The sequence below is a fragment of the Micropterus dolomieu genome, linkage group LG01 (assembly GCF_021292245.1).
Source record: "Micropterus dolomieu isolate WLL.071019.BEF.003 ecotype Adirondacks linkage group LG01, ASM2129224v1, whole genome shotgun sequence".
NCBI lineage: Eukaryota > Metazoa > Chordata > Actinopteri > Centrarchiformes > Centrarchidae > Micropterus > Micropterus dolomieu.
The window spans coordinates 38,206,957-38,232,591 of NC_060150.1; the positions used below are offsets into that span (position 1 = coordinate 38,206,957).

The 25,635-nt window shown below is 40.9% G+C and overlaps 2 protein-coding genes across 4 annotated transcripts in view; one reads left to right on the forward strand and one right to left on the reverse strand.

Moving 5' to 3' along the window:
• The first annotated feature begins 4,198 nt into the window (after positions 1–4,198).
• On the forward strand, positions 4,199–12,782 carry rnf32 (ring finger protein 32). Of its 2 annotated transcripts, XM_046062377.1 has the most exons (8): positions 4,199–4,292; positions 4,901–5,141; positions 5,231–5,373; positions 6,682–6,839; positions 7,581–7,689; positions 10,950–11,117; positions 12,010–12,244; positions 12,337–12,782. In XM_046062377.1, the coding sequence occupies exons 1-7, from the start codon at positions 4,278–4,280 to the stop codon at positions 12,238–12,240; spliced, it is 1,065 nt and encodes a 354-aa protein (XP_045918333.1). In that variant the 5' UTR covers positions 4,199–4,277; the 3' UTR covers positions 12,241–12,244; positions 12,337–12,782. The 2 variants fall into 2 exon arrangements, with proteins under 2 accessions (XP_045918333.1, XP_045917576.1); XM_046061620.1 differs by having other exon boundaries at positions 12,010–12,782.
• Positions 12,783–14,484: 1,702 nt separating this feature from the next.
• lmbr1 (limb development membrane protein 1) overlaps positions 14,485–25,635 on the reverse strand; it is a 41,301-nt gene continuing 30,150 nt past the window's right edge. For both annotated transcript variants that reach the window (XM_046059026.1, XM_046059736.1), the window contains exons 13-17: positions 23,501–23,574; positions 23,149–23,239; positions 22,468–22,534; positions 17,891–18,052; positions 14,485–17,352 (exon numbers count right to left, since the gene is read on the reverse strand). In XM_046059026.1, the coding sequence (XP_045914982.1) occupies positions 17,267–17,352; positions 17,891–18,052; positions 22,468–22,534; positions 23,149–23,239; positions 23,501–23,574 (480 nt within the window). In that variant the 3' untranslated portion in view covers positions 14,485–17,266. The remainder of the gene's footprint in view (positions 17,353–17,890; positions 18,053–22,467; positions 22,535–23,148; positions 23,240–23,500; positions 23,575–25,635) is intronic.

Here is a 25,635-nt window from a genome sequence, read left to right on the forward strand (position 1 = left end):
CCTCTGCAGACGCGGAAAGTCCCCAATTATGTGGTAATTCTAGAGAGTGGTTGTGATATTTATTCTTATTGCCCAAAGAACTTGGCATTTATGAGACTCACCACAAACACATTCCCCACAGCACAGGCAAACGTCAGGCTCTTTGCACTCGTTCAATCAGATGAAATGGTGCTGATTTATGGTGGAGTTTGGAAGGAAGTCTCCCGCAGCCCTGCTTATTTAATTCAGGTGGTCCTTTTTAAAAAATGAAATAAGTAAATTACGTTTACAGTAATTTTTCCCAGCCATGACAAACACTGCTCTGTGTTTCCAGTCAAAGGATTATACTTTTTACTGTGTTTGACTTAGAAATATAATCAAAAGGTGTTTACCTGGTGCTGATGGATCTGGAAATTGCATCAGACAAATCTGATGTCAAGTTTTCAATCAAGCATCTTTCATTTAGCAGAATTACTGCCATACATTGTGCCTACAACATTACAACCTACTACCTACCACCTACAAAGGTCAATCGACTGCACTCCGTGCTTAAAAGGTATTATTTGACTCAAATGGAGGTGCATTGTATGTAATCAGCATGGAGTCAAAATGTAAGTATAAAAGGGAATGTGTAGAAGTTGCAATGCCTCTCAGACACAGCGGGGGTGGTTCGATTTTCAGTGCTTATGCCTTCACAGGGCACAATTTATGGCCATTATGGTGGTCTATTTCTAGCTATAGTGATAGATTCTGCTCAATTATTGTCCATTATGGAGAAAGATGGCCGCACCACCATCACCACCAGACGTTATTGGTTCCTCCAGCAGTGGAATTACATTGAAATCATTGCTGCATGTTCAGCTCAGTTACAAGTAAGCTAAACTGAAATTCTGTTGTTCTGTGATGGATTAATGCAGCAGTTCCTAACCTCTTTTTGGCCATAGGCTACATGTAACAGGCTGCATATTGTGAGCATGTGTGCAGTCCCCTCAAATAATTATTTTTTATTTGAATAATTTTTGAGGCCTTAAGGACTTACTATTTCACAATTAAAAAGCAAAGATTAGAGAATAATCTAAATTAATATTTTCTGGGTAGTTTATTATTTACTTTCCAAGTAATAATCTGTTGATCCCTTATATTAATTGTCTGAGGTTCCTGATCTCCAGGTTGCAAATTTTATCATGACTGGCTGACTAGCTTACTGTAGAAGCCTAACCTACTACAGCATTACTTACCATACATCCACTGTGTTGTTTCACTGTGTGAAACCTGGTCCTTGATGTTACGTTACTTTTCAGAGTGTAGCCTACAGGTGTATATCCTGCTCTATTGGATTCAGCGAAGTTTACTCTTCCCCAACCCCAGTCAGACCCTTCGGAGACTGCAACATTTGCCAAACACGGTCAGTCTTCATCTTAAAGCCTTTTCTCTTGTAACATCAAGAGTGAAACATATTGTTTTAAAAATTCTACAAAAAAAAGCGTAAATCTAACTCTAAGTCTCTGTCTTGCCTGTCCAAGTTTTAAGCTAACAGCCAAACAGGTGTATGTTATTATACACAAGTTTAAAATTTTTCCTCCTCATACTTATTTTTAAAAAGTCAACCGGAAAAGGCGTTTGCAACCAATTTTTCGAATTAACATTGGCTTAATTAGCGAGCTGGCTACAGCTGAAGAAAGTACCGGTCGCCGCCTGGAAATGAAGCTGCTTTTGTCTATCTCAGTCTTAAATCAAGAACACATTGCTTTATAAATTACAAGAAATATTAAGTGATAAATCTGCCTCTGTATTCATAATGATTCATAATGAGTGGCTTTTGCAAACATTCAATTGTGTAATTACCATGTTTTGTCTTTAGACAAATTGTTGTTTTAACTGAAAATGCATCCCACAAGATCCCATCCAGGATCTCTGAGTGTGTTAATGGGCCACATGCTGTCTGCACAACATTGCTAATTATCTAACACTTTTCCTACACTGGGGCTGATCCTTACACTACACTATATCTAATAAGTAAACCCTCCACAGCCATTCTCCTGCTTTCAATATGTTTATGTCTGAATAATGGAGAAAAATTAGGAAATAGAGGGTGGGTTCCTATTATTCCTGGCATCAGGGCGCTGCAGTGGCTGTCGTCTCGCCAGAGCTCAGGCTGGCAGTCAGCACAAACTGGAGGTAATTCAGAGGGAGAAGTCCCAGCCAGTTGCACGGGGGGCCTCCACGGGCCTCTGAATGCCACCGTAGCCCCCAGCAGACATTAATCAAAATGCCCGATCAATAACTTCTCAAGTGCTAATAAGCACTGGCACATTTCGTGATATGTGAGCCCCTTCATCATTTCAACTACCGGGAGATTTATAGGAAATCCATTGTTAGGTCCAAAGTATGAGGTAATGTAGCACTTAGTAAATGAAGTAAAACCAAAAGCCTGAGGTGATTTGTATTTCATTTACAAAGGACATGTCTAATCATTAGGAGCTCCATCTCTCTGAAAAGCAACCAAACGGCTGTAATGATGGCTGTGTTCTTTTATAGCTTACTTACTCAGCAATGATGCAGGAGATAACAGCAAACAGAGAAGCCTCGATGTCCTCCACTCCTGGCTGGTTCACTCCCAGATAGCCATGGGGGACTCCTATCCACCATGGAGTGATTAAAGTCATGTTAGGGAACCATTATGGGTCAAGTCATAAAATAATTTGATTTCTGTCCCCCTCTACTGTCTCCTATCAAAGTGATTGGTCCCCTGGTCATCTCACTGGCTGACATAATTGTTAATTAACCATTATGGGCTGCCCTTTCTCATCTATATCTCACAGCAATTACTCATTTGACATCAATGCAGTATATCACAGTGTATGATGTATGGGCATCATAGACCTATTTTATGAGTATGAACCGATTTAGTATCATGGAAGTGTTTCATGTTTACTAACATTTAGATGCTTTATTTACTCGAGTATTGATTACTGTCATGTTTGTTTCACATGTTATTTTCTGCAGGTGCCTAAATTCTTGGCAGCATATGCATGAGCACTGAAGAACTGACAGATTATTTTCCTTTTCAACCTGTTCTTTTTTTAACCTTTCGCTTAAGTCATCAGCTCTTTACACGTCAAGATGAGTTGTCTTTTCAAAAATACCACAGATCAGGTAAAGAGGTCCAGGGGGAAGAAAGTTAAATAAAAAGCTCTTTAAAATGGTATTCATAAAGAAAAAGACAAACAATGTACTTGTTGAAAATAAAAGCGCACACTGAAATCCAGTCTGATGACAGTTGAGAATGCAGGCTTTATGGGGGGCTTGAGCCCCATCTTTGCTGTATCTTTTAAGAGTGATTATTTACTTAAAAGAACAAACCAAAGCTCCAAGTCTGGCATTGTGGATGACAGGCCTTTGATTGAGCTCTGAGCTTGAATTCTTAACTAATAAATTGTTCCACGCCTTTGTCTGGGGCATTAACAGCAGTGGTCTACGTTTTTCTTGCCCTAATCTCAAGAATGCAGCAGCCTCTTGAGAAGCTCAGGGGTTTCCTCCTCTCCCAGAGCCAGGTCGTCACTTTGTTTTCTTAGAGGACTCCCTGGATTGACAGGCCTCACCGTTAGCCCTCTCCCTGGCCATCTGTTCTCACAGATTCTGACTGAACACATCAAAGTCAATCAAAGCTGCAAAGCATTTTAAAAGTGACACACCCCCGTGCCGTATGTGAGAAATAAAGCAAACTTTTCATCAGGCTCACAAAAAGAGATGGTTGTGACTGTGTGTTTGTGTGTATGGTTTTCCATGTACGTACGGGTGACCTGGAAGGGATCCCTTAGCTCACAGCACAGGTATGAGCAGCTTAGCTTTGTTTAGTGCCTTCTCTGACGACAGCTTGGTGAGTCACCTAGACACATAGACTAACCTCCTTTGGTCAGATTCCAACTATTCACTAACAACTCCCTGACAATAAAATAATCATTAGTGAGATTGAGACACATGTAGTTTTCAAACTACAGCCCCATTCCAATATATATATATATATATATATATATATATATATATTTAAATATCCCAATAAAGTATAAAGGATATTACTTGAGTAAATGTACTTCCACTACCATTTTAATATTGTTAAGATTAATAATATTACATAATTCACAGGCTGAAAAAATGTCATGAAACACATCACCTAATTGAATTTAAGGTGCATCAACCAATCGGCTAACGCAGTGATCTCCGCTCAGCCAATCAGAGGAGAGGAGGCCGATCCTGGACTGGTTACCTGGTAACCACTCAAACGCTGTGTTGATAAGATGGCGATGAGGAAGGTTTGGATTTTAGCTGCTTTGTTAATTTATTAATTTACGAAAACGTCGTTTTTCAGATGTCATTTGAAAGACCGTGCCATATATATCGTCAGGGTTTCTTGTTATACGCACATTTAGACTTTCTCGATAGTATAGTCTTGAAGCTAGTTTCGTTAGTATGAGGAAGTTAAGTTGTCCCGTTGCCTGTTTTGCAAACGCTAACTTAATAAGATAACAAACACGTGTGAATTGAGCTCCATGCGGTTCAGTTTACATTGAAAACAACCAATGTATTCTCTAATTTATGAGTGAAATTAGGTTACTAGAAGATAGACTGTAGCTAAGCTCTTTGTGCCAAAGTAATTTCTTTGACATACTCATTGCTGCATTAGTGAATTATCTTTGGCAATTATAGCATTTTCCCTTTGGTCACAGAGTGATGTATTCCTGCATTTTGCTATTATTTGGTCTAGACAGTCTAGTTCAGAATGCATTTAGTTGTTTTTATTGTTCTGAGATAATTATAAAGTGTAAGTGTTCTACTTTGCCAACGTTATAAAATGTTGCTATACCTCATGCATCACTTTATGTAAATGCAGTGTGATGATTATTCATATCATATTTTACAGAGCTTGACATCTAAAGCTAGCAACAAGTTGGTGATCACCTCAGTCGCCTTTCAGGATCACATCACACGCAGTCTGCAGCATCCAAACTTCTCACTGTCTGACCCTTTGCTGAGATGCAAAAGAAAAGCACCCCGAAATGCACAAGCAGGCGGAAAAGGGGCAGAGAGGGGTCTGCAGAGACAAGATGGGCAAGAAGAGAGAGAATATGTGCTTGATTCTGCTCCACCTTCTTTAACATTAGGTAAAACAAACACTGGGAAATTTGGACAGACTTTATTTATGTGACTCATGAATATATATATAACCAGTATATTTTTTTATTTCTTTTAGCTCAGAAGTTGGGTTTGGTGGCCTCCCCTGCAGGGAGACTGACCGAGGACGAATGGACGCAGGTCAAGAGCAGGTCTGTTCAGCAGGGGGAATCAGCTCAGCCCTGTGCAATATGCAGGGAGGAGTTTTGCCTTCAGCCTCAGGTATTCCCCAACACAGTAGCTACTGTAAATAGCTCTTTCTTTCTTTCTTTCTTTGTAACATCTTTTCAATGTTCTGTCTGTCCTCAGGGAAACCTGTGTTTCCGTATACACACATGGACACGCACACACATACACACAAAGCCCACCCACCTCCCCCTGCAGTTCCTGTATGTTCTAATCTATGTAGACAACTGTACAAATTTACCCATACTGCCTTGGAACTCAACTGTGACGTGATGATGTAGCAATCAGTGTGTTACTGTGAGGGTCATTCAGTCTTTTACACCTTTCCGATCCCCTTTTAAGATGCCAATCTCCTCAAGAATGCGGGGACTAGAATAGGCGGCCTCACAAAGCACAGTTGCCATAGATGCACGTGTAAATATTAGTTTGACTCAGGAAAAAAAAAGTTAATTAGAGCCTGCTAACAAGGGAAAGTGACAAGAGGGAATCTTTGTTGATTTGGCATTTTCTTGCAAGCCTTCATATTGTAACAATGCATTTGTGCGCTGCTGTCTTGTGTCGCATTCAAGCATTAATATGATAATTAAAAATGCTTACAACAGCAGTTGTTCAGAATCAGTTATGTCAACTGAAATATTTGCTTCTCTGTCCAGCTCATATTATTTTAATACCAATCAGAAATTTTCTGTAAAAGGACAGGATTTTACAAGATGTGTTCCTCTGCTTTCTATTAAATTTTCATTCCTTTTCTGTAGCCGGTAGCATTAAAGCTCTGTGAGAAGTAAAATTTCTCAGTGGTCTAATGGCTTGTCGAGCTCCTGGAAATTGTACACTGCAGGGGGCCCTTTCACTGGTGATGGAGTGTGTTGGTCAGGCCAAAAACAATGGGAAATCAATATGGCCCCCCCTGCCCTCTAGAGATCTGAGTAAACTGGTTTGTGTGCCAAGCTCCATAGCTGTGGCTGTCTCCTTTCAGACGATAAAAGAGTCCATCTCACAGGTAGAGGAGACTATAGTCCAGGTCCCAGACGGCTCACTGGGGGTCATGCAGACTCCGTCTATCCTCTTAGCAAATAACACTTAAAGGCAGATACACACAGTCATATATGTGCATGAATACACACTATGGCTTAAGGCTCACATACACACATCACATGTGCACAGTATACTGAATGAGAGGTTTCCCAAGCACTTACAGAAAACCCCGAAAACCAATACACATTCAGCAGCTTCCTCTGCAGACATGGCAACCGATTCTGTCAGTTGACCTAAGATTGCTTTAGATACTTCTTCATTGCTATATGATACAAATTTCAAGCTACATGTGTCACTGTTTCTTTTTAGGTGTTGCTGTCTTGTTCCCACATTTTCCACAGAGCATGTTTGCAGGCCTTTGAGAGGTTTTCTGGGAGGAAGTGCTGCCCGATATGCAGAAAGGAGCCGTATGAGACACGGGTGATCCACGATGCAGCTCGCCTCTTTAGACAACAGTGTGCCACCAGGTGCATGCACTAAACCACACATTTAAAAGAGAACTGCATAAAATACTATACTTTAAACCCTTAGTTTGCAATGTCCATCCCTAAAATTAGTATTCTGATACCGATACCTCAACTCTGGGTATCGGCTGATAACAATTCCCAGAAAAAAGATACCAGTGCTCTCTTTTTCCCAAATGTAAAATCTGTATATCTCTGTATAGCCTTTGGAACAATGTTACTTACGTTAACACGAGGTCAGGAATTGTTGTTGTGCTAAATACTGAGTGATTACCCAACCATGACAGAATCAATGTAATGATGTGTTTCAATAAATATATAGGCATTCCCAGATTTACAATAAGAATTCATCACACAGTCTCATCACAAGTGACTTGGCAAAACAACATCTTTCCTAAAACCGAAAACCTGTTCTGATGTGAAATAGTTCAGCCCAAAGAAGACTTTTGAACTGCATGATCAACATTCAGACTGAAACAAAGATAGATGTTATTTATATGGGGCCACGCTTGCTATTCTTGTTTGGTTATGGTTTTACATTATGAGAAATAATGTCATCCAATTTTCAATAAATTAAATTAGCCCTACCAAGAAGCTAACAGCTTCTCATAAACATAGCAATCAGTAAATACGGTATGTTCTTCAAATCTCTGCAAAGCTGGACTTTTACCACATTTTTGTAACATTTGACTCGTAACCGTTTTAAGAGCATCCTATCTTTTTGAATGTATTATGTGTGTGTAGAATTCAAGCATGCTGGCGAGGCTACGTTGCTCGAAAAATGTACCGACAATTGAGAAAATCCATCTGCCCAAAAGACAAACATCTGCGACGCAAATTCTTCGAAGCACAGGTGAGTTTGGACTTCAAATGTGCATTGATCACATCATCATCTTATATATGAACCGCGCTTCTTGCTTCACACTGAACATACATAAGGTCAAACTGCCTAGCATCTGTCTCCTCAAGTCTCCTTTTTCTTCTACATTTCACTCTGACGTTTTTAGATTGTTTTGTTGGTTAAATAAAGGCTGTGACGAACATCATGACGGTTGAGAGATGGGTTTCAGGGCCTCACTGACCCTACTGCTAACCTACAGAGCCACAAACACACACACCTTCACCTGCTCTCACCCTCTCAAGCTCCTTTGATGCTTTGTGAATCATACACCGTTTGTCCACTAATGTGGAGAGAGTTTTGTGTTTTAGTCAAACAGTCTGGACATTCCAGGGTCAACACAAAAGAATGATATCTCCTGCTATTCCTTCATCTATCTATATTTCTGCTGTGTGTGTAGCTCTGTCACAGGGTTAGATGGGAAAGGGTGAAGAGGTGAGGTTAACCAGGTTGTTTGGATGCCTGACACAGATCGTCATTTCAGGCTTTGTTCTCCACTCCTATTTTAAAGCCATAAATCATGCAACCACTGGACTTGATGGAGGGATTATTTAGAAGTGGCCTAAAGAGCAGCCAGTGGATGGGGTTGTTTGACTCTGAGGCTATGTTGCCTTCATGGTGGCTCTCAGGAAAAGGGAACATTGCCACCTAGTGAACCTCCCCCAACTGAGGCCTTGGATGACCAAAGACGACACTGGTCACTTTTTCTCTTAACCAAACATCAGTTTTTCAGGTATGCAGTCATTTCTCATACAAATGAATCTAATGACCCTGCTTTAGCTATAGTCATAGCTCCTGCACATACATTGTATGTCCACTGGCCTCAAGAACGGGGCCTATTTATTGCTATGTTCAATGTTGTAATCATGCAGAGTGCTCCTGCGCTTCAAAGAGGCTGATAAAGCAAAAGTGACAAATGCGTGAGGGCCACACTTATAACGTGTTGCAAGGGTTGGAGTGTCCTACCCATCTCCCTGTCAGTCTCTATCATCTCACCTATAAACCGTGCCTTTAACATGTCACGTAAACAAAGACACAGCATTTACTGAGCCAATTAACTGTGTTCTAACACATTAGGCCATGTCCGGGTCCACATGCTTTGGCTGGAGTCATAGACGCTGTCAGCCACTTTACATTCAAGTTGTGTGATTCAGCGGTTGTGGGTGGTCATGCGATTGTCTCATATCTTTTGTCACACTGAGGATGATCTTCAAGAGCTTTGAGCTGCACAGCACAGCGCTGACAGGTCTGAATGACTTGATTTTCAAGGGGAAGACTTATTTGCTTAGCTGACTGTAATGCAAACAGGCGTGTTAGTGCTGGGCTGGGACCTGTGTGAGACGGAGCAACCTATTCTTTCAGTTTTCCTTGTGATAGCAGGAGGCAATAAAGCATCTTTGTACCACGAAGCCACAGGTGTTCCCTGGAGGGGGAAAAAAGAACTCCCACATATCAGGTTAGTTTCGGAAATGTTATCAGCTGATCAGCTTTCAATTTTTACTCGCTTCGGAGGTCCGACCCTGAGTCAACACATTAGGGGGGTAACCGCCGACATCTAGATGGATTGCTGCGATTCCGCTCCACCTCCTCTTCGTCCTCTGTGTCCTGTACCGTCCGCATCTCCTGTGGAGCAAGGCAAAGTTCACCAGAGCCTGTACTGTTTGCCTTGACTGTCGAAAAGTCAGCCAGGCTCATAAAACCCTCCATCTGGATGGTCAACAGTTGTTTAATTAGTGATAAAAGCCTAGCTGTAAAGCAATTCTCATGCCACACTGACAGGCTAAGGGCTGGGGTGTGTATTTGTGTGTGTGGGTGTGTGTGTGTGTGTGTGTGTGTGTGTGGGTGTGTGGGTGGGTGAGTCATAGACAGAACACAAGTACATGCAAGCAGGTGCTGAGACTAATGCTACTCTTAGTAACACCTTACAGTGATTACTTTTCACAATTATAGTGCAGCACATAAATATAAATCTGCAAGTCTTAGTTGATTGACAGAACATTATCGGCTGCTCTTTTTGATTAATTTCAATAATTTTCCTTCAAAAATACCAAACAAACGCTTCTCAATTTTGAGGATTTTGCTGATTTTCTTTGTTTTATTATAACAAACTGATTATCTTCTTTTTGTCTGTTGTTTAAACAAACAAGTAATTTAAAGGTATTGCCTTGGGTTTTAGGAAATTATGGTTGGTGTTTGTCACTATATTTGGACATTTTATAGACCAATCAAGCAGTTAATCAAGACAAAATCAGCAGATGAAGTCACCAGTTGCAGCCCTACATCAATGTATAGTTTTAAGGAATGTCATCTCATACAGTTAGTGAACTAGGCTCACTTTCTTGGTTGGTTTTTCCAGACCTTTCACCCACATCTCATGGTCTTCCACTGGTAGATGCAGTTTGATCAGTTGTCATGGAGATGGTTCGGTTGTTATCGTTTAACTGTAAAGATGTTGTCGCATATTTTACATGCTGGAATCTCCGTTCATTGGTCAACTGCATAGAGCTGTTGAAACTTATAAATAGCCCGTGCATTGACTGTTGAATATGTTTTTGGATATAAACATGCATATGCAGGCATTAATTGTTGCCTAGCAACAGCTGCTGTAAATGGGAGAAGATGGATGAGTACTGGGCGGACAGACGCTGAAAAGAAGTCTTTAAAATCAGTCGGTGACCAGGCGCTCCAGCGAATGGAGGTTACTTAGAAACTGGGCTGTAGAAAGACTGAGGTCAGTCCAAGTCTTCAGTACCATGCCCCCTTAAACATGTCTTTAAAATGCTTAAGGTATTTGGATTTATTATATATATATATATTTTCCTAAATGCTGTTTCAAAGCCTTCTTCACTCTGCCGGGGAAAAACATTATAGTGGGGAATATTTTATTTATTGCTCTAAAAGTAGTCAAATTTGAGTAGCCTAGGTCTTAAAACACTGGAATCAATCTATAAAATACCCAGACAGACAAAGTGTCAGATATGTGTGTGTTTCCATGTTTCCCAGCACTGTCTTCCTTTTTTTACTGGTTTCCATTAATTCTCCACGTTAGTGGGAGACATGACTGTATTGATCTGGCTGTTTAACAACTGCGCCCTGTCAGCGTGCCTCAGCCATTACAATACACACACAATTAGCCTTCGCCGACAACACGACTCTATTGTGTATCTGAATGAAACATGCCTCCTTTGTCCCACTAAAATGGTTTTTCTAATTAGTTGCAGGAGTTGAATGACAGCTTTGTCCGATACTGTCACACCGACACGGAGGCTTTTCTGAGTGATATCAACCGCTCATTGTCATCAAGCAGACGAGTGTTCCAGCAGCTGGAGAGAAAGAACGTCTCAGAACCTCAGGAGACAGACTGGGATCGAATACAGAGCCAGGTCAGGAACAAGACGCCCTTTGCTGAACCAGAAGCCACTTCTGACATTAAACAAGGCCCCGTTAAAAATATCTAATCCCAGTTGGATTCCTCATCTCCCAGCCTTGCCTTTCCCTTGACATGTTAACGCTTGCATGGGATACGACAGCATCACAGCTGCTGTGTAGAAAGTACACATCTCTCCAGAGGTGATCATTCACTTTACCAAGTGAATGGCTGTGGGTAGGCTAATAATCCTCCGTGTTTACAAAAAACATGAGCCAGTCTGATAATGCACGGCAGGCTTTTCATCGCCTGGACTGCTGCGGAGAAACTGAATAGACATTAAGATTTGCTGTTCCATAAGGCTTCATTGTTGGCTTTCATTGCAAGCGGTACCATTTTCCATAGAGGGGGCGGGTGTGTGTGCAAAGAAGATGTCTTTTTATTTTTTCTTTATCTGGTGTGAAAAGGTTGAGCACAAGGCAGGAGTGGCTCAGCCTTGACATGGAGTATCAAAGAGTGAATGTGCTTTCAACACATACCTTGCACCTTTTCCACGGGTGCAAACTCTATAAAGAGGAGTGCGGCTCGTTATGAAACATTTAACAACAGGGCATGTTGGCCCCTAAATACTGGAAGCTGCCTCTGGTTAATCATTGGTGGAGCTGTGTTGCTTTGTTTTTATAAGGACCCCTGATAAACATGTTATCACCTCATGTCTGATCAAAACTGTCAGGTAGTGGTTCAGAGTTCTTTATGATTGAATGGCAGTGGCAGGGGTAAACTCACTGTTACTACCTCCTAATCAACATGCAAAAAATGACCTGTGACTATGCAGTTGTTGGTACATCTACCTAAATTTGCCTCTGTAACAGGAGGTGTTAATATTCTTATGTTTCCTATTCTCACAGGTTATCCAGAGAGATGTCTGGGACTGCCCCATCTGCCTGACTGCTTTGTGCAGCCAAAGCATCCCAACAGAAGCAGCTACATCCAACCATCGTCAACGCAGACACGCCGTGCTTCTGTCCTGTTCCCATCTCTTCCATCAGCTCTGTCTAGAGGCCTTTGAGGCCTATTCTACAGAGAGCCGACCTTCCTGTCCCCTGTGTAGATCTGTCTACCACAAAAAAATCATCTAACCGGGTACAAATTTATGCAAGATGCCATTTTAGATCATCACCTGCAGTAAGTTTTGTAAACTCATTTCATCTCATGTCTGTGCATTAACTATGAAGCTGGAGCCAGGAGGCGTTTACCGTAGCTTAGCATAAAGATGGGAAGCAGGGCGAAACAGCTAGCTTGGCTCTCTCCAAAGTTCAAGTTTTGTGGGGCGGCAGTAGCTCAGTCTGTAAGGATTAGCCTGGGAACCAGAGGGTTGCCGGACCAGAGTTGTGGAGAATGCACTGGTAGCTGGAGAGGTGCCAGTTCACCTCCTGGGCACTACCAAAGGCGGCCTTGAACAAGCCCCTGAACCCCCAACTGCTTGGGACGCTGCACCAAGTGGCAGCCCGTCACTCTGACATCTCTCCATGTGTTGTTGCATGTGCATGTGTGTGTATTTCAGACCTGTGTGTGTGTGTGTGTGTGTGTGTGTGTGTGTGTGTGTGTATACTAGTAACACCAGAGTGAGAACATTGAATTTCCCCCTGTGGGATTAATAAAGTATGTCTTCTTCTTCAAAGTTCTGAAGCTCACTAATTGAATGACACATTATATTTCATTTGTTTAATTTGTACATAAAAGGAAATGTGTACATGACAGTTTTTGGTTTTATGGGAGTTCTATGCTGTAATTATTTATTGCTAAACAGTGGCCAAGAGCAGTAACTCCCTGCAGTCTTGTCACCAGGAGATTGCCAGACAACCAGCAGAGACTGTGGAAAGTCACTGCCTTGAGTCGCTGATTAGTACTTAGGGGAGTTTTTGTAACACTTTTTGCTTCAGCAGTTATAGCTCGCTGAATTTTGTAGCTAGTTCTCAAATTTTTATACGAAGTACTCACATTTGTTCAGTACAAATGACACCAATTCAGTCCTCTACAAGAATATCACAGACCTCGTGAGTTGATTTAAAATGCATTGTGCTCCCTTGTTACAACCTAACCCACTACCGGGGTGTACATCCTTAGGTCTAACTAAAAAGCTGTGTGTGTGATTGTGTGTATAGTCTTAAACAGAGTCACAGTCAGTGCTTGAAGAGGGCCAGTAGCCTACTCATCAGTACGCAGTACCGACAATTCTATACTTCAGTCTTTGGCGTACCGGGTCTTTTTCTTGCACACCGGCACTTCTCACAAGCTGCCTGTACGCTTTTCTGACTTCTCCACCGGTGGAGACTGAGTACGGAAAAGATCGAGTGCCGATACACATGCCAGCATGTGAACAACATGTGAATGGGGAGCACTGGTCACAGAGCTGACAAATGAATGCTAGTAACCTTGGAGTGCAGGCTTGGCGGGCCACATGTCAGACTGCAAATATTAAAATCAAGAACGGCCCTAGTTTTATGTATAGTGGATGTGGAAGTGTTACAACCCACCAACATGTTTAAGGGGGCATGGTACTTCTGTCAGCCATTGTTTAGCTATCTGTATTAGCATAGTAGTTTGAAATAAGAAAGGGAAAAAATGTATCACATGTTGCCTAAGAAACTACATTTCAATCTAATATTAATCAAACAATTGTATCTGCAATAATACAGATACTAAACAACATATAGTCTTGGTCAATTTTCTTTCTTTCCTCAAAATCATTTTTTCCCTCTATATATTCTTAATGTACCTGTTTACAGCCCTGAGAACCACCTTGTCTTATGGGAGAGGAAGTAGGTAAATACTGAAATGATCACATGACTCCCATCTTATCTCTAATTGGTGGAATTGGTATTGTTACAACTCTCCCCATGTTACAACCATACCTGGTCTCCTACAGCATGTTAATTCTCTGTAAAATGACACATTTTTCTTTGTGCATTATTTTTTGTGTGCAGATTAAACAAGTTAGATAGATACATGCAGGTGGAATATTCAACTTTGAACAGAGCAAGACAAACTGTTCTCCATGCTTCCAGTCTGTATGCTAAGCTCTGCTGATTGAGTCGTGGCTCTAGCTCCATACTAGGTGCACATGCATGAGTGGTATAAATCCCCTGAGGGGGTGTGGCTTAGAGGTAGAGCAGGTTGTCCACTAATCAGAAGATCGGGAGTTTGATCTGCATGTTGAAGTGTCCTTGGGTACTCGAACCCAAATTGCTCCTAATGGTGGTGAATGATTCCTTTCTTTCATCATGGTAGCCTCTGAAATTAGAGTATGACTTGTAGTGTAAAGTGCTTTGAGTAGTTGGAAGACTACAAATTGATTGATGAATGAAAATATGTCAACAAAGCATTTTTCTACTTTTATTTGCAAACACACAAACATCAAAAATAACAGAACATTTAGCAAACTGAGAAATTGTACAAAAAAAAAAAAATAAAATAAAATTTATAAACAACTTACCAAGAATTACATGCAGAGACAAACTGACATACAGACAGAAAGCTGCTTCACTTACACTTTTGAAACCCCCACACAACACAGATGTACTGTAAAGGCCACCAGAAAGCTTGCTTGAATAGAAAATGGCCCTTTCAGTTCTTACCTCGGAAGCTACTGCAAAGAGTAGGATTTTGATGTTTTATTAGGGGTATGACACATCCCAGAGCCGAGCTGAGTGGACATATGCTATGACAAATATTCACCTCAAGCCATTTGAGTTAATGTAGTTCAACCAGAAAGTCATAAATTTCTTTTTACTTCCACTAATTCATCCAACAGCTACAATTTTCTTTTGCCAAATTACAGTGTCATCCTATTTGCTTTGCCACAGCACTTTGGGCCATCTTGATTTTTCACAGTATTCAATGATCAGCACGGTCAATAAAATGGCTGTAGATATGCACTAAACAACTGAAATGGCACCCAACGGGCCAGAAACTCGACCAAATGTATCTTCCAGTATAATTTGGGTAAGCCTGCACTCTTGAAAATACATTTTTCAAAATCTGAAAGTGGTCTGGGATGGTAAGAGTCGTATGTATATCTCTCATCTCAGGACATCCTTGTAAAAGAGATTAAAAATCTCAATGGATTTCTTTCCTGGTAAAATAAAGGTTAAATAAAAAAAAATGTATATGTATAAATCACTCTTTACAAAACATTCTCTGGTCCGATTTGCTCATTTGAGAAGATGGCTTCAGCATGAGTTTTGTGATTGAGAGTTGCAAAATTTTCTTCAGATCCAGTCTTTGTAATGTAGCAACAACCAATGACAGGCATCTTTGATGTAAAACATCCTGTCCAAAGAAATAAAAGGTTTCAAAAGCATATATAAATTAAAATGTCCTTTTTCATTTATCATCATGTAGTCACCATGAAAACACATGCCACCTATTATACCATAAAAAACATCATTCAATCAGTCAACCCTATCTTAGCAAGTGCTCAAGTTTTATGGGTAATGAATGAATCTCAAAATGGAGCCTGTCACTAGAAAAGAGCTACTGTGACAACATTCATGGCAAAAAGCAACGCGTATGTTATATCCAGCTAGCTTTCGACTAGAAACTCGTACACAGGATCACAGTGGAACTGTCCGAAGACAATGTACACATGTGTACATGTACATAAACACAGAACAAGAAACAACCTTAAGATTAAGCCTGCGAGACGCTTGTCGTTTAAGGCATTTAAGGTGGTTCTGGAGACAAAGAACATCACAGTTCAGAAGATTATGCAGCAATACAACATGTAAATGGGGCCTGAGTCACCAAATCCTGCTATCGACTGCAAAGTTGCACATTTTTCACTTATGCATTCTGTACGTGAAGACTGTTACAGGCTTGCATTGGATTTTGGTGTTTATAAAAAAAAATATGTACAATAAAATACAGATTGCTTAGTGAGTCAGACCCTCAGTGGGCTCAATGAGAGCTCAATATTTACATACAAATAATGAAAAAGAGGTATGAAACAATATAATGTACATGTAAATACAACATTTACAAAAATGGACACATTTTTCTGTGCCCTGTGAATTTATAGACATTTTGGGGGGATGAGCAAAAATGTGATGACATTTTCTTATCATGTGCATAATATTTTAGGAAATACAACCACAGGATCAGCTCTAAAAGCACTACAGCCTTCTGCTCAGTGGAACTCCCATGTAGTTTCCCATTTGTAGCTCAAGTCTAATCTAGAGCACCTAAAATAAGTTTTTACCCTACTTCAGACAAACTAATGACATCATCAATAAAGTTGAAGCGCACTTGAGTAAAGCAAAATAAAAAGACAAATGACAGCACGAGTGCTAAAATCCTATCGGTAATGACAGCGCTAATGCATATAATGTGAACTGTATTGCCGTTTAATGTACTAGCTGTGATGAGTTTTGAATAAATGACGCCTTTCATGCTTCACAAAGCACCTTTTTGTTGTTTTCACATTTCGAGCTTATACAAATAAAAAAAAATGACACATCGACACCTTTATGTCATTCACATATCAATCAAAGAGCAATGATTACAGACCATACACTGCAAAAGCTCCATTTATCACCGACACTGATAACTGTGGATGTACTGACATTTAAAAAAATAAGTCTAACTGAATTGTGGGGGTCTATTTAGTACAGATCTGTACAGTACAGAGGAGGAGCTGGGTGATGGAAAATAACCCATTGCCTTTTACTTAGATATAAGACACAAGGTGCATTGTTTCACCTGCTATACCCTCTTGGTTTTGTCTAGTGCAGTGGTAAGGAGTTTGTGGAAGAAAAACAGGTAGCGATGCTGGGGAGTGCCCCTGAAGCAAGAGATGGGTGGTTTAAAGTCACAGTCACGGTTGAGGTCAACATCAAGGTCACTGCAGTGATGCCAGTCTATTTCACTCCTCAGTCTCATCCTTGGCTCTGCCCCAGCTTCCATCGGAGACGCAGAGGATGGAATGTCACGAAGCTAAATTGCTCTCAGCCTCCATTTGCAGCATCCGTCAGACACTGCCTGGGTTTATTAAGTTCCTTCCAATCCCTTTCACCTTTCAGCAGTCAGGCAGTACTGTCGAAATCTCCCTTTGGCTGTGCTAAGGTGTGTAGGGGTGCGTGTGTGTGTGTTGATCTATCGTCCCTTTCACAGAGTTTTCTGATGCCCGTTGGCCGAGAGCTTCCCAGATTCAGGGTCTGTGGGGCTGTTTGACAGTTGCAATTTATCCAGACCTGGGCAGGGGGAGATAAGGGAGAGAAATCTCATTAAAAAGCCTCAGACTTTCACTTAGACAGAGGTATTGATGTGCTTTTCTCTCCTCAGTGCCTCTGTCTGACATTTTCTAACCCTATCCCACCCCTGTGTATCAAACATCCAGGGCCTGTCACAGCAAGCCTTTGAGACTAGCCCCATCCTCTGTCACATGTCAGTCCTGCAGCACATTGGATCTCGCTGCAGTTTCTTCCATTTTGTCACTCCAGGTCGTGCTGTCAGAGAAATAAACGCTATCTCTCTCTAAAGCCACAGAGTAGGTTGGCGCTGTCAGTGTTTCAGACCAAACCTTTGTGGATACAAAATTGGGATGAAATTGAGTAGTCAAAGTGTAAAAACAACTGCTTTATATTCTACAGGACATCCAGCATAGGAAAGACAGGATTGTTTACCAGACGTTTCATGACACTGAAAGAATATGTGGTGCACTCTGGAATTATTTTGTTGCAGTATATTAAAAAGTTGCAGGACACATGAAAAGTAAATAAATAAATTTACCTAAGGCCTTTAGAAGCTCTTCTCGTACTGCTGAGGTGAATTTTCTCACAAGACAGAGTGTCGTCACGACCGCAAACAGCAGGTTGTATGAAATAACAATGTAAATGTTTCCCAGCCAATTGAATCTCCCAAAGTCTCCCAAGAGATCAAACCTGGTGATACCTGTGAAGGGACAAGATACACGTCAAATAACTGGGTTAGAAAGTCATTGGGAAAAATGTAATGCGTTGATTAGGGCTATGACAAACAACACAATAACTGTTTCGGTTTCACTTTCAAAGCAAAGCAAAAGTCTTTCCAGCAAAATCATGAGCTTGCAGCAAATGGGACAATTTAGGAACGTCTGTTCTGTTAAGACACTTAAAAGTCTCTCTCTCCAATGGTCTAGCTCTTTAAACAAGTAAAAAGGCTAAATCTGGAACAAAACCATACATGTAAAAAATGTTTTATTTGCGTTTCAGGTATAATCTTAGAGAAAAAAAATGTGACTTGATGTTACAGTGTTACAGCCTTATGTGTGTTTTTTTCATATACAAAGGTTCCGTTTGTGGTCTCATTTGGCCAAAATAAAGTGGTACAATAGAAAGAAAGCCACTCCCAAGTCTTCCATAGAATCAGTCACCAGAGTCAACCACTAAACCAACAACTATCTAATACAAACAATAAACTAGCACAATCTTGTAAGTTTCCACAGAGCTGACGGGGTTGCACAATTTCTGACAGCTTTCAACTCAAAAATAGAGATTAATCTTAAAAGAAACCAGTACTTGATATTTTTCTACTAATAATAATTTTTTGCCTTAATATATAAATATGCCTGACAATGCCATCATCAAAACATGACAAGGTTTATGCATCTTGATTGATGTCTTACACAAACCACTGATCCACTGCAGTACAAAGTTTATGCTTATTTTCATCCCTTGACTGTCTTGGTTGGCAGTAATGTAAGGACTGTTGGAATATGAAAGGATAGGTGACTAAGTATAGCAGCAAAGGTGGTATGCAGGTGGACTTCAACTCTCTAATAAAATAAAGGAGCAGTGTCTCCTGCAGGCTTCTCTTAAAAACAGAGTTTTAAAACAAAAACAATCTCAATCCACACCACTGTTATATCTGTGTTTCAGGACTGATCTAAATATATTAAGATATTAAAAAGACTGAAAACGCACATCTAGTGACCATTCATGTACACTGGAAATGTGCATGCCAATGTGAACAGGAAGCAGATTGTGTGCTCCGCTGTTGCAGAACATTTGGCGAAAGAATAAAGCAATACCAGAGACGAAGAACCACACCAGAGATTTATTTTGTATGGACCGACAACGAGGTGGAACTGTTACTGGAAGTAACACGGGAGTACAAAGCGACTGTGGCAGTTAAAAACAGCCAGGGAGTCGCCACAAAGTAAATACGGCGACATGCAGTGTACGAGTGTATAAGTTTTATTTGCACAGTACAAAATATTTTAATAAAAATACCAAAACTAAAGCACTGACAGTAGCGTTGTGTTTTTGCTTTGCATGACTGATCAGACCCAATCAGGAAGCCAAATGTGAGAGTCTGCGCCATCGTTTTTAAAGTCCTCTGTTTTCACCTGTCCACACTAAACACCATGCCGGAGTTAAAACAAAAATGAGGTTGGCAGCGTTTTCAAACTTCTTTGTTTTAGGTCTTCGGATTCGCCATGTTTGTCTGGACAGGAGGCGCATTCGTAGCAAAAGGTATCCGTTTTAAAACAAATACTAAGAACAAGTTCAAACCATCTGTCTCAGATTGCTGCCTGGAAAGCCATCGAGACCCTATTGTTTTCCTGCTAATCCATTTTGGCCTGGGTGTTCCTGCACTCAGTTTTAATTAAGCTTTCAACAACCTGGTGTGTACAATGTTACTTAAGGCATTTGTCTTTTTAGGTTAATTTCGCATGCAACATTGACGAAAGAAATTACTGCATCAATATGTTTAAACTCCACAACAATGTTGCATTTCAGTCATTTGTATGCAGAAATGACATTCAGATGTGGCACACTGCAGAAGCACGAGTCTGTATGTTCTACTTCTCCTGTAACATCTTCACAACCTCTGTCGTCAATTAGATTGGGCAATCGATTCAGTGTCTGGAGAGATGTATTTACCGCCGCAGTAAGCAGTTTGCAAGCATCAAGGACCTTTAACGAAATTGCCTGTGAAGAGATAGGGAGAGAGATGATTGAGACCCCAGTCGATACAGCTTGCCACTGTGGTAGGGCTACATCCATTCCAAAGGTTTTGATCTTGGTTTGGTAATTTGAGAAAATCTAATTGGGGGTAAAAAGACGCTCTGCATTTGAAATGTCAGGTGTAGGGTGGCAGAGTTGGAGACATTAGCAAGCATCTGGGCGTGCATCTAAGACCTATATGTTGGATTCATGAGAGTTTTATGGCACAGTGAAATTATTTCCTATGCATGTGAGCAACACTTCATATGTGAGGCTACTGGTGTTTGTGTCATGCCTGCTTCCGACTATTAACAGATCCAAACATCTTTACATAAAAGGCCTATGCTCATGACCAATTGACCTCAAAAAGGAGCAACAAGCTATTCAAACAAAAACAAAAGAACGTGTGGTGTCCTGTTGGCCCAGAGGTTTAAGACTCTGACCATATATTTAAAACGTCCCTGGTTCTGGTCCAGCAAGGGTCCTTTGTCGCATATCACCCACTCGTCAGCACTATACTGTATCCAATGCCTTTACCAAATTCTGCTGCTCACCAGCTAGTCGCTAACTGTGTCTGTCTGCTGTTTGGTGCTGAGCAGGTAGTGTACAGTGAGTGAGAGTGAACCAAAACAACTTTGGTTAGCTTGACAGCTAACAATGAGCTGAAACTGACTATAAAAAGCAGAGGGGAGTTGCAGATATAGGTGATAATTCTCTGCAGGCTCACCCCTTTTCACATTCATTGTAATTTCATAGTGTTTATTATAAAAATGCTGATTACAGCCACTTTAAATAAAAATGTTATGGGTTCACTTTTCTGCACTAGAGACAGAAAGAAACATACACAGTGAAACACATTAGTGAAATAGACAGGCTTTAGAGTACTCTTTGCGTTGCTGTACAGTTCTCGTACAGTGCATGTTTCCCACACTGAGACACACAAAAAACACCTCACATCAACCCACAAAACCCTTTCTTGTCTTTTTAACATCTCACTTCGTCACACTCAACTCTCCATGTCTTTTTTTTCCTCCTTTTGCTGGGAGGCCTTTTCTCTTCAACTCTGTCTCATGCATTTATTCCTTTTAATCTATTCAGCGTCACAAAGCAGAACCTGTTGATATTTTGTAAAGCTCCCAATGAGTCACTGTATGCTCACTCCGTCCCATTTTCCCCACTCTGTTGGTCTCTCTCACACACAAACACACACACACACAAACACAGTGCTATTTGAACAGCTGTGCTCTGCACTCTGCATGTTTATTAGTGCCATTGTGATGGTGCTACTCCTGTCATTTTTACCCCTTCACCCTGCAATCCTTTCTAATGTCACTATGTGAAACTTTAGGAGAATTCAACTTGATACCTTTAATGGTCTGCTGTTGGTGGCTGCACTGAAAACTGTTGTGGGGGAGGGGCATTAACTCTTTGTGGTTTTTTTGTGGCGAGGTTGTTATTACATTATATTACATTTACTCACTTGGCAGACACTTTTATCCAAAGCAACTTACATTTGAGGAACATCATACAAGCATCACTACAGTAAGAGATCTACAAGTGACAATAGATACTAGTAAGAGTTAATAGTACATATAGCATCAATGGTGTAAATACCCAGGGAAAGAAGTAAGAGTTAACGAAATACTGCAATCAATACAAGAGAAATGTAAGGAGATAGAAGAAGAAGAGCACAGGTGTGCAGGTTAGAGGAGTTATAAGAGAAAGTCTTATCGGAAGAGATAAGTTTTCAAGAGCTTCTTAAAGTTAGAGAGGGATGCCCCTGCTCAAACGTTTATGAAATTGACATGACATGAAAGATGCTTATTCTCTTTCTTGCTGAGTTAGAGTAGAAGATTGATACCACTTGTGTGTCTTTCTGCTTAATATGATGCTACAGCCTGCAATCGGTTAGCTTAGGTTATATTTGCTCTAACATGTTACATCTTGTTTGTGTAATCCATACAATGTAAAAAAGTATTTGATGCAAATATAAGAAGTTTGCAGGAGGGGTATTTGCAGGACTATTTCTTGTCTGAGTTTTTGTTCTTGTTAAAATATGGAGATACAACGTATTAATTAGTGAGCTTTAGCGGTGCTGATTGGTGGATTGTGTTACCTTCGGACAGAGCAAAGCTAGCAATTTTCCCCACTTTAAGTCTAAACTCAGCTCGCCAGCTGCTGTTTATAGCTGCATATTAAGCAGACTGATAGCTGTGTGGTTTCAATCTTCTCATCTAACTCATAGCAGAACAAGCCTATTTCCCAAAATGTACAGCTGTTGCTTTAAATATGTAATATGTACACAAGCTAGATGTGAATTGTGAAATTAGTATGCAAACTCTCCAATACAGGCAGGCAAACACACAAACATGTACTCACCAAGAGTTCTGGACATCACTGGCAGGGCTGAACTCAGGACCAAGATGGACACACAGCTACCAATGATCTACAAAGCGTAACAGATAATCAAACTTCAGATCTCTCAAGCACACAATGTAGTTTTTAAGGAAGGAACTATGAGACTTGTGAGTGAAAAGCACCCATTGCACCAACAATGTCAGCCATGACGTGCCCACACATATGCACACACCACTTGATGTTAAATTGGTTCCACATATTGTACAATTAGTACCTCTGAAGTTGCTCATTACCAGGTTTTCTCTGTTGTCCTTTCAAGCCCTTTCACTGGAGCGTCATGGCTAGTTAACAAGCCTCACCACTCCCAAACTCATTACCAAGTGAATAGGTGCCACTATGGGCCAAACAGAGCACCCCCCCCCCCAAAAAAAGAAACCCACTCTCCTTCTGATGTACAAGAAAGAGGTTTGCCAGTGTTTGCACAACCCACAAACAAATATTGGACAGATCAACTAAAGCCATGCAGGAGCTCTGAGGAACACATTAGCGAGCAGTAGGAGTTCGGAGTACAGAGAAAGGGGGAAAAAAAAAGAGGAAATGGATGAAACACAAAGGATCCCAAAAACATTGGCACCTTAGGAGCAATCTCAGCAACCTTGCCCCCACTTCACCCCGCACCCCGTCCTTCCATCCCATCTTTACCGTTGTCATGGTTGTGTCATCCTTCCTGGGAGTGAGTACCTCAAAGACTCGTAGGCTGTAGAAGCCAACGACAGAGGACACCATCAAGTAGCTGTTCAGCAAATCAATCAAGGACCAAAAACACTTCTCGGCTGGTAGCAAAGCAGTCGTCTTTCAAGTATCTTAAGTCTGCACCTTTTCAGCTACGATAAAAGGTGACGAAACTGCACTACATGTCTTCCGGATGCTGTCCGGCTGAAGTATGTCCTCGGTAAACAAAGCTGGCCTGACAATGTTGCTCTTGGCTGTGGTGCATGCTACTTCGGCCACAGATAGAGGGAAAGGGGGGGGGGGGCACTGAAAGAAAGGATACAACATGAGGATGATCTCTAGCGCTGCCTGAGCCACGCCAAATGTGGACAGAGAGGTGTTCTTGATGCCCCTGTCCTGGGAGATGAAGACAGACAGAAAACTGGGTTATTTAATGTCATCACACACCACATAAACACATCACAAATAAAAAAAGAAGAAAAAAAAAAACGAAAATGGGAAACGACAGGCATTTGCACACACATGCAATTACAGAAATCCTGCACAGTAAGTATGCGGTGCATGAAGAATTTCCCCACTTGAGAAAGACAGAATCAAATTGGCTAAGTAATGAATGGAACAAGATGAAAGAGGCTCTTTTCAAATCACTGTCGATCATACAATATGTGAACAGGTGTTCAAACAAAAACGGCACATTGCTTACGGTAAGAAGAGTGTACAGGCTGAAAGCACGCCAAAAACATAAAAACAACAAAACAAATACTTCAGCAAACACACTAGGCGTACCCCTCACCCCCCTTACAACCCCTAAACCCCTGAGGCCTTTTGAAAGTGGAGCAGGAAAAACACATACATCTACATACGCTGCACATACCAAACATCTGTGTCGTCCAATGATAAATATTTGCCTTTGTCGGACTTGGCACCAGGGTTGATCCGCCAAAGCAGTGTGTCGTGTGGGGCACCTACAGTACTATGCATTATGTCCACAAGTAAGAGCTGAACACTGACTGCTTACTTTTAACTTACACAAGCTATACTAATACTTACTTATGGATCAAAGTTGTTTAAAAACTGCCTACAACTGTAAGCTGCATATTCAGATCTTGTAGATAATCACATTAAGATATATGAAGCATATTGGATTACAACTGTACTGTATATTCCCAACCTCTATATAATCTGCAATACTCCTATCCTTTATCTCTGTATAGTGTGAACATAAGCTGGTTATGTTCACTTTGCCATACCAATGCATGACATCAGTGCACAGTATATAGAGTATGGTGCTAGTTTTTAATTTATTTTTTATTGTATTTTATTTCTTTCTTACCCATACCTTGAGTGTCTTCATGTTGATTTGTTTTGTAAAAGAGTCCGAAGGAAAAAAAAAAAGACAAAAAAAAAAAAAAAAAAAAGAATAGCCTGGCAGGTTGTTTCATGCCTTTTTATGCAACTGTCATCCCTGGGAGCTTACTGCAGAACCATGGTGCAGTGCTCTTTCTCTCTTACACAGGGAATTAGCAGACAGCATCTGATGTAATTTATTAATGGAGGGAGGGAGGGCAGGCATGCATTAAGATTGTGTGTGTGTGCACTGGCAATATGCGTGTATGTGCGCGCTTAGGACAGCTAGCTTTCCTTTTCAACTCTCTTTTTTTCATTCCAGTAGTGGTGATGGAGTGTGTGTGTTTATATGTGTCAAGAGAGAGTTGTTGGTGGAGTCGGGGGGCTGGTAGATTCGCCTGTGCTTTGCTGCTTGTAAGATTAACACCTCGCAATACCTGTGCACTAGCAAGGTCGTGTGTAGTACTAACTATAATAACACTAAGTGTTGTACTAACACACACACACACACACCCCATCCTGACCATTTCACCTCAGGTGGGTCCCTTTACTTCTACCTTAATATATATATATATATTTTTTTTTACCACAGGTAGTTCTAAAAGTGCATGGGCGTATGAGTGGGAACCATCATAAAGCACTTTTACCCCTTACTCTCCATTGTTGGCTTTGACCAAGATATTGCCATTATTTAACACAGTGCATAACGCATACAAACACACACAAAACAATACAGAAACACATCACCAGCAGTTCCACTTGTCAGCATTTGCACCTACAGTGTACAGAAAGATGGCGCTCCATGAAAAAGTTTCTTCACAGCCCATAGAGCATGCACACTAGAGTCCTTCTGTGGCTGAGCAAAGCGTGCACATTCAAGACTTCCTCTGGTGAGTGGACAGACTTCTTGCTGGCTCCCCGCACACATGAATAGGATAAAATTATTACTGATTCTAGACTGGCCCCTGATGCTGGGGGCTCCCAGTTTTGAGACAAATCAGCAACAAACCCAATTTTCATGAGGCAACTAACATCAAGATCATTCTGTAGACTGTTATATTTAAAACTCACATCAGTGCATGTGTCAGTCAAAAACAATGGTACAGACAC

Excerpts from the sequence above, each read along its gene's own strand:
- rnf32 (XM_046061620.1), top strand. Across the intron at positions 6,840-7,580 it reads AGACAACAGTGTGCCACCAG|AATTCAAGCATGCTGGCGAG; the intron begins GTGCATGCACTA and ends ATGTGTGTGTAG. Across the intron at positions 7,690-10,949 it reads GCAAATTCTTCGAAGCACAG|TTGCAGGAGTTGAATGACAG; the intron begins GTGAGTTTGGAC and ends TTTTCTAATTAG.